Below are 9,296 nucleotides of genomic sequence, written 5' to 3'. Positions count from 1 at the left end.
TCTTTAATTTTTATTTCTTCTACATCAATTTTTTTTTTAAACTACAATGGATAGATATTTCTCTCCCCTCAATTTCAATGATGAAGAAAACTACTATCCTAGTCCTAGTCCCACTGATTTTACTATGAATGCAGGAGATTCAAATAGTCCCGCTGTCCCAATCCCAGTCTCAGAATCCGATACACCTCAAAATATGCCGTCGATTCCAACAGCTCCCGGTGGTTCTAGAAGTCGTCCTCGTAATCGTCGTCCTCGTCCAACTTCATCTCAAGCTGAGGCGGGATCATCAACTGCCGTCGAAAGCGAAAACAGACACACATCAGACGTTTGGGCGCATTTCGACAAGTTTTACGAGACAGAAAATGGCGTTCAAGTCAAGAAAGCAAGATGCAAATATTGTGCAAATGTTTATAAAGCTGATTCAGGTAATGGTACTAGTACTTTAAAAAGGCATGCTAATAAACATATTAATCAACATGGAAATAGAGAAAGCAATCAAACTCAAATAACTAATATGGGTACTACTTGGCGTTATAATTCTGATGTATATAGGGAACAGTTAGCTTTATATATTGCTGCATCTGATCAACCTATTAATATGGCAGAAGATAAATATTTTGAAAGATTTGTTCAAAATTCATTTTTTCCAGGATTTAAAAGTTATTCTAAAACTGCAACTAGAAATGATTTAATAAAATTGTTTAAAAAAATGAAATTAGAATTAAAAAATAAATTTCATACTTGTCATATTAGTGTGGCTTTAACTGCTGATATTTGGAGTGGTAGAGCTAAACAAGATTATATTTGTGTGACTAGTCATTATTTTGATAATGAATTTAAATTAAATAAATCTTTATTAGGATTTAGATTAATGGATGTGGATCATAGTGGTTTAGAAATCTATAATAAAATTATTGAAGTTTTAGAAGATTATGATATTATTGATAAAGTGATAAGTTTAACTTTAGATAATGCAAGTTCTAATAGTAAAGCTATAGAATTTTTTCAAAATAATTATCTTTTATATAATAATTTGAAGTTTTTTCACCAACGTTGTGCATGTCATGTTATTAATTTAATTGTGAAAAGTGGTATGAAAACAATTAAAAAAAATATTGATAGAATTAGGGAATCTTTAGCTTGGATTACTAGTAGTAATAAAAGAAATGCTGAATTTCAAGAAGCTTGTATAAAATCAAATATGTCTCCTAGAACTTTTGCATTAGATATGCCTGTTAGATGGAATAGTACTTATTTAATGCTTGATTCATGTTTACCTTATGCTAATATAATTAGTTATTTTGTAGCAAATAATAGAGGTCCTCATCATTTGGTAGAAAATGATTGGAAGATAGCTAAAGTATTTCATTCTTTTCTCAAATGTTTTTACCAAGCCACTTTACAACTTTCTGGTGTGTATTATCCTACTAGTCCATTGGTAATACATGCAATTATAAAAATTTCCGAGTTATTTACAAAAAACAAAGATGATGAAATTTTACATGCACCAATAAAGGCAATGGAAAAAAAATTTTTGAAATATTGGAGACCCGTTCCTTTTCTTTATTGTTTAGGTGCTATATTTGATCCTAGAATTAAATTAGCACGTTTAGAAAATGGTCTTGACAATTTAAGTGAAAATTTACAAACCGAATCATATATCAATCAAATAGGAGAGGTAAAAAATAGTCTTTTCGAAGTATATTTCCAATATGAAAACAGGTATGGGAACCCGCAGTCGCAAAGAGGCGAAATATCCAGAGAAGCTGTAGCAGAAGAAACAAATGAAGACTTATTCTCTTGGAATGCACTGAATAGGCCGAAGAGGACCCGAGTCCGAAGCACAGCCTCCTCTTCAGACGCACCACCACCAACAACAACAACAACTAATATGCTGTCCTCCATGGAGTCGCAGAGTAATGAACTTCAACAATATTTGGCAACCCCCGAAATGTTTTCAACAGGTCACTTTGATATCTTAGAGTATTGGAGAGCCAGAAAATGTATTTTTCCGGTATTATCAAGACTTGCCTTGGATGTTTTCGCTGTTCCTGTCTCAACCGTCTCATCCGAACAAACATTTAGTGCAAGTGGAAGGATTTTAAATGAAAGGAGGACTAAACTTGCTCCAAAAATGATTGAAGTCCTCACATGTCTTCGAGATTGGGAACGATCGCGCCATCAAGATCAATACGAGGTTATCGACAATACTTTAGTAGAATCATTTCAATTTTGTAATATAGATGATACAGATGAGGGAGGTCCTAGTGAACCACCCCCAAATTAGTTGTTTTGTAAAATGTAATTTGTAAATTAATTGTCAATCATTGCACTCTTTTTTCTTTACCAAGTTTTTCTCCCATTGGGTTTTTCTTGGTGAGATTTTTAACGAGGCAATAATTGTTGTAATTTCTTATTTTATTTTTTGATAAATGAATAAGTCTAATTTTTCTTATATTACAATTTTTTGTATTAAAATTGAATTAATATTTGAAATGTTAACAAAAAAAAAAAAAAAATGAATTGAATTATTGATGTTTGAAAAGTTAACTAAAAACAATTATATTTATAAATATTTATTTGAAAAGTTAAATTAAAAAAACAAAAAAAAATAAGAAAATCGGGCTAACCTAGCCCGGACAGCGCCTAACGCGGTGGGTTAGGGTTGGCGGGTCGGGCTAGGCCAGCCATTTTCTCCAAAATGGCGAGTCGGGCTAGGCCAGCCATTTTCTCCAAAATGGCGGGTCGGGTTTTTGGCGGGCGGTTTAGCCTCGGTCCGCCAACCTTCGTAACCCGCCGCGGGCCGGGCGGGTTACTTTTCCACCTTTAGTGATGGGTTTGTCTCCCACTCAGCGTATTAAGGTGAGCCGAGTCATAGGGTGTAGCTTGGTGATTGCTTAACAGGGTGTTGGGTTCTCCGTTCATCCCTTCAAGATAAGTCATCTTGAGTGTAACACTTTGAGTGCTTTTGCCAACATGGATGGTGAGGAGGGTAATTTGGGGACCACTCGACCCATGAGGGTGAGTCCAGCTGAGTGGCGTTTGGTACGGGTGACTGCTCGACCCATGTAGAAGAACCAAGCTAGGTGGGACTTAGAGATAGGGTGGATCACTCACGTTGATGGCATGTTTGATAGTGGTGATATTCTGTTGTTGTTGTTGGTTGGGGATGGTTTGAGTAATTTGGTCACGGGTGATTGATGGGTCGGCTGATAAGGGACGTGTTTGCATGGCTGGGTTAGTTGTGTTTGTAATAGTGGGGATCGGGCCATCCATTAAGGATGATTGGAGCTGGGAAGACTGAGGGTTTGAAGCCGAGGATGTGGGGTCTGGGGTCATGAGAGGTTACATGGAATTTACTGGGACACGAAAGCGGTTCTCTAGTATTTGGTTAAGTGGGAAGTCAAGAGTATAAAACTATGTTACCTTTTCCCGTAGGTTTTGGTTCTCGGCTCGAATGTGGGTATTCTCAGCTCGAATGTTGACATTCTCAGCTTTCAATGTCGTGACCTAGTCGACGTGTTGCTGCACTAATGCCGAGAGAGCCTCAACCTTAGCCATGAGGTTTGCTGAGGTAGTGTCTATGGTTTCAGTCATGATGCGATTCTCTATAGAGTAGGATGCTGAACGAGAGTGGATTGCCAAAGGCCCCACAGTGGGCGTCAAATTATAGACGGTAAAATCTATAGTTACAGAAAGAGGTATGATCCTGTGAGGTTGAGACCACTAACAATCTGCTGAACCTGCACTCAAAGAAAACAAGTGCGAAGCTTATGTAAACACTAATGTGGTGTATGTCGTAGGCACTCCGACGCTCAAGTCAGTAAGGGGAATGAGACTTATTTAGTGAGGGTTAAGGGAAAGAAGGATTACCGAAATTTTAGTTGGAAACTAGAACTACGGCGTAGGTGTATAACTCTTAGGAGCAAGAATTTAGGAGCTAGTAGGTGGTATCGAGATTCATTGCCTAATGAAAGGCATGACCTCTCTTTATATAGTGGTCATCATAGTAGGACTTTGAATCTATAATGGCAAAGTTCTAGTAAATAGGAAAGACCCTGGTTTACTTGCCTTTGTAGGGTTCAGAGTCCTAATTCACATAAGATACAGGATCTTGAGTGAATTAGGATAAACCCCAAATAGGAAATAGATGTATTAGTATTTTAGTGGGATTATGGGCCCTTAAAGGATATTATGCAGCAATGGGCCTGGCCGTAGGTGGGCTAATGGTGATGCCCAATATGGAGAGAGGTCGAGTTTAGACCGTGGGTCTAGCCCAAGACATGAACTTCGACATAGGCCCAACCGGAATTGGGCCACAACCTTGGGCCTACATAGTAGAATTACTTGCTTGGGACTGATAAAGCTAAAGACGATTTTTGGCCCATACAAAGTTTAAATTAATAATTATGATTAAAAATTAATTTTACTTAAGACTATAATTCCTCGTTTGAAAGTTGAAAACCATAATTTCATAGATTATTCATTGGATTATTTACCTATATAGAGAAATACATAAGTGGCTTTTAAATACATTTGCTTAAATATTTCTGATGCATATATCCACTCTTCAACACATTAGATTTTTTAATTTAATACTCAAATAATCAAAAGATGTTACGAATGTTTTAATAACCAATTCGGGGTAAAATCCGGTAAAGTGGTCGGCTCCTAGGTTGAACCAGTTCAATCAATTCGTTCAATCAATGATGTCATCATGATGATATAAGTAAACAAAAAAATCTTTAAACTCCTATAAAAACATTCACTTTAGGCATCACAAACCATACAAAATAATCAATCGAGAATCTTTAAAGTCCATAAAAGTATAAAAAACCAAAATTTAACTATCCAATAAAACCAATCCACCAAACCAATAACACCTCCAACATCATACTGTCGATACTGAACAGCTTTTGTTGAATATTTTTATAAAGAGTAAACGACTATTTCCCACCCAAGGTTTGCCTTATTGATACTTGTTCATCCAAAAAGTTTTAAAAAACCAAATTATTACCCACAATGAATTTCCGTCAGTAAATTTAGTTATAGTAAATTTAGTTATAAAGAAGGGTAAGATAGTCAAAAGTCATTTGTAAGTAAGGGTAGAATAGTTTTTTTATTTTTAAATAAAAATTTAAAATTTAAAATTTAAAATTGAAGTGGTGTGCTAAGGCGTTGACACCTATCCTACGTTGTTGAACTTAGAAAGAAAGCAAAAGAAATGATAACTTTTGCTTTTTCTGGAAGCGGCGACTTTTGGGTGTTGGCTAACGGCTTCAACTGCATTCTGGTGATTGTTTACGGCGACCGGTGAGTGTTAATGACGAGTTAGACTGGTAGGGTGGACCTGTGGTTGGCGATTTTGGAGTTTTGGGTTCATTTACAGTGTTGACGATAAGGGTTTGGGGTTGTTATTAGAGAGTTTTTTCAGCGAAGGGCATGTTTTTTTGGCGAACGGCAAGTTCTTTGGTGGCTTCCAATGACAGTTGGTCTACTGACTCATGGCTTTCGAAGTCGTTCACCGTTGAGGCGGGTAACGATAAGGTTTGCGTTTGCAAGTGGTTGAACTTGTGGAGGACTGGAAGTAGTCATCTTTTTTGGAACCTTTGTTGTTTTCGTGTACTGTAGGTTGTATGGAAAAACATGTGGTTTTTGTTTTGTTCTTTCGTTTGCATGACAAGAAGATTTGTTTGTTGTTTTTGTGTACATAGGGTTAGTGCTTTATGATTCTCATGGTATATTTTCAGGTTCTTTCTGGTATGGGATCACAGTCACAAAATGTTGTTCATGTCCTCGCTGCATTAAGAAATTTCACAATGTCTCAGAAGGAAAAAACTTTGGATGAGCTGGTGCAGGACAATTGCCTTCGTTACATAGAAGATGATAAAATAGGACTTGGTGTCAGGTATTGCCTTGATTTGCGGAGTTGGTTTTGCAATCTGGATGTTCCTTCCTGTGAAGTGTGCAATGAAGTTGTACTGAAGGTTGTATTAATTGTTTCTTTGCCACTCTACTTTCCAGATCTGATTGATGTTTGTTTAGTGCAAAGTTTTATTTTTATTTTTAATTTGATTAGTCCATATGATTATTTTACCCAATTAGCTTATTCGATACCCTTAAAGGAAGTTCCTTCTAGGCTGTTCTTGATGCTTTATCAAAAAACATAATTAAGTTTGTAACGCTTCCAGCTAATATAGTATAGCTTTTAGACGGGTTAGTTAGTTGGAGGTTAAGATATATTTAAAGATATGCTCATATGCATGGTATCATAAATAAAATGTAATGCATAGTTCTTTAAATTTGTCGGAGGACTTGAGGATTTAAACATCAAACTGATGGATTAGTCATAGTTTTAAGCTAAGTTGCTGAATCATTGTTTACTGACTCCATTGATACTTTGTTCTAATTATATTTGACAGGGAGAATTGTGCCAAACCAAAGGTTGCCTCTCTTGAATTCATCACTACTGCGTGAAGAACAAAATAGGGTATAAGTCTTGACACATTCCTTTGTCTTGTGTATTGTATAAACAGATTTCTTGAAGATGAATTTGCTAACTGAATTTGTTTCAGGGCGAAGTAGTTTGTCCAAGTTGTGCCATGCATTTTACACTTTTTTTTGCTATATTGCTGATGTTGAGCTCTTTTATGAGCCTTGGAGATGCGTAGTGATTCTTCCGTATGTGTGTGAATGAATTATGCCAATTGCTTCCATAGAGGATGAAGTCTGGGTAATCATTGTTTGTTGCATGATATTGCTGAAATTTGAAATAATGGTTTTAATTGATTTTCTTGAATTTGCAGCTGTATAGGTAGTATACATAGAAAATATAATTTTTCTTTTGATGGTATATCAATTTCCTTGTAGCAACTCATTTCATCTTAATATCAAGTTTCAGCCACTTGAGTTATTTATATTGATGGCAATATTCTGGTTCTGAATGCAAACTCTTCTATTTTGATTACTCTATAGTAACCTTGCTGTAAGGGTTAGGCAGAAATAATAATAACCTTTGATTGGATAGTCAATAAGACTATATAATTATTTTGGATGGGATTGTGATTGGGTTTGGGAGTGTAGATTAGATATGATATGATCTGAGTTGTGTGGAGTACTTTCTTTATGTTACGATGTGTTATTGAACGGAGTTATAATGATATGGTCATGCATTTGATACAATATGAGGATCCTTTTGGCTGTATAATTTGCTTATCAAACAGTAAATTAGTAAATCACAATGCAAAATTGTTGTAGAGTGCAGACATGTATTGTTATTTAAGTTGTATCGTCTGTTCCAAGCTGCACTCGTTTTCGTAGAGGTGAATTCGAGGTGGTTCTGAGTGAAAAATGACTTGTTTTTGTTGGAATTTTTTGTGTAAAGATGGTTAATTATTTGTATACCATATGTATTATAAGTTTGTGAAAATTCTAAGAGGAAGTTATTGAGTTAATCTGTTTTAGGTCATAACCATTGGACATCATCAAGGGTTTGGAGTATAGGAAGCACCAGAATTAAAGCCTCGTGTTTATTAACCATGTTTGTTACCTGCAAGGCCACAACAGATCGAATACTGGTTATATTTTTGCTCTATGTATATATTACTGATCATAGATTTATGATGGTGGCATGTAGGGAGATGGAGACTGAATTGGCTTTGATGGCCGTGTTTGGTTCATTATTATTATCCATATTCTGGATCTGATTTTTCAAATAATGTTTGGCATATTATTCTAGAAATATTAGCCTATTTTTTTAATAACTTTTAGACCCTATAAGGTTATTAATTTCATTAAATACTCCTTGAAAAAAAAGTTTAAAAATTAGCAAAAACACCCCTGCGACCCATACTTGCCAGATTCCGGCAACCACCATCGGTGGTAGTTGGAATCTGTACAACGGTCTACCTGTCGACCAGAAATGGTTGGAAGTTTACCGATCTGGCCATTGTTGACTGAAAACGACGGTCACATCTTTGGTAGTGGTTTTGGCCTTTTCCGACCGTCGCGGCCACAGTAGGCCGTAGATCTGGCCTTTTTCAGTCGGATCCGTGGTGGATCTGGCCAGAAAAGGCCATAACGACGCATTACGACACAGATCCGACTGGTCTGTGTCGTAACGCGATTTTTCGGTCAGATTTCGACAGTGGTGGTTGGAATCTAGCACTGCAGGTGGTGGGGGTGTTTTTGTCATTTTATATATTAGGGTGTTTAATTAAATTAGCAAATTTAGGGGTTTTTTCATAAATTTTTAAATTTTACCTTGTAATACTCCCTTATCCAACTACCCAATATTATTCTCAAAATCCTATCTAAAATAATAAACCAAACGCACCCAACATTTTTGAGTGAGAATTGTGACAATGACAATTAATTGGCTTTAATATTTTTTTAATGAGATTTGTGACAATGACAATGAAACGATTTTAAATCCATTTTGTGATTAAAATCTGCTTGTTTATTTACCCAGATTGAAGATATTTGTATTGTATTCCCAAATTTTTTTTTTTTTTTTTTTTGGGTTTTAATTCAAGGAATTGCATTGTGATTTTCAAATCTGCACTCTTGCTAGGTTTTAATTGATAAAATTCATTATATAAATGTGAGTTTATTTTGCATCAAACATAGGGACAAAACGGTAATATTATTTGCTTCAAAATTTTAAAATCTCCAGGGTTATTGATCGATTGTTAGCATTAGAGACAAATTGGTAATTGACCTTTCCACATAGTTAGGGGTATTTAGTAATTACACAATTAAAAAGGGTATAGCGATAATTGGTTTCCTTGACATGACATATACTAATAAAAAAAAAAATTCCAATCAAACTGTTAAAAGGGCATTTCTATCTTTACAGTTAAAATCACTGTATTTAATAGAATTTACTAATGGAGTATAACGTTTGGGTGATAATTTGGTATTTTGAAACTTTTTGGATGTGAAAGTGTTATTAAGGCAAACCTCGGATGGGAAATAGTCGTTTACTCTCTTTATAAAATCACCTGCTCAACGAAACACCTTGAAACAACTGCAAACCCACAAGCAAAACATCAAATTAAAAAACAAAATCAGAACTTCAATAAACATAAAAGCTAGCATATAACAAAGCATTACTTGGTGGGGTCAAACCCAGCTCGAAGAGCAAGCCTTAGTTCATTCCCACTCGAGTAATGCTACATTCATAACCTTTTCTTATGAACTTCATCTCACAATCCCAATGTGACAGTTTTGCAATTGGTCAGTTCTATTAGGTCTCACCTATGCCTCATCTGATAAATTACAGTTGACTAATTACG

The 9,296-nt window shown here is 35.5% G+C and overlaps 1 protein-coding gene across 4 annotated transcripts; it reads left to right on the top strand.

Annotated features, from left to right (window-relative positions):
• The first annotated feature begins 5,188 nt into the window (after positions 1–5,188).
• On the top strand, positions 5,189–7,684 carry LOC116142022. Of its 4 annotated transcripts, none has more exons than XR_004129936.1 (4): positions 5,189–5,627; positions 5,751–5,987; positions 6,423–6,490; positions 6,576–6,913. XR_004129936.1 is itself a non-coding variant. In XM_031427479.1 (4 exons), the coding sequence occupies exons 1-3, from the start codon at positions 5,443–5,445 to the stop codon at positions 6,456–6,458; spliced, it is 378 nt and encodes a 125-aa protein (XP_031283339.1). In that variant the 5' UTR covers positions 5,189–5,442; the 3' UTR covers positions 6,459–6,490; positions 7,465–7,684. The 4 variants fall into 4 exon arrangements, 2 of the variants coding, with proteins under 2 accessions (XP_031283339.1, XP_031283338.1); XR_004129935.1 differs by having other exon boundaries at positions 5,189–5,631; XM_031427479.1 differs by lacking the exon at positions 6,576–6,913 and adding an exon at positions 7,465–7,684 and having other exon boundaries at positions 5,189–5,547.
• Positions 7,685–9,296: the final 1,612 nt, after the last annotated feature.

Source organism: Pistacia vera, unplaced genomic scaffold, assembly GCF_008641045.1.
Source record: "Pistacia vera cultivar Batoury unplaced genomic scaffold, PisVer_v2 Contig404, whole genome shotgun sequence".
Taxonomy (NCBI): Eukaryota; Viridiplantae; Streptophyta; class Magnoliopsida; order Sapindales; family Anacardiaceae; genus Pistacia; species Pistacia vera.
The sequence above is the reverse complement of the archived record's forward strand: the minus strand, read 5'-3'. Positions and strand labels throughout refer to the sequence as shown.

Bases quoted from the DNA above. Each gene is read 5' to 3' on its own strand.
- LOC116142022 (XM_031427479.1), top strand. From the start codon at position 5,443: ATGTTTTTTTGGCGAACGGCAAGTTCTTTGGTGGCTTCCAATGACAGT. The intron at 5,548-5,750 runs GTTTGCGTTTGC...GTATATTTTCAG, and splicing joins TTGAGGCGGGTAACGATAAG to GTTCTTTCTGGTATGGGATC. The intron at 5,988-6,422 runs GTTGTATTAATT...TATATTTGACAG, and splicing joins GCAATGAAGTTGTACTGAAG to GGAGAATTGTGCCAAACCAA.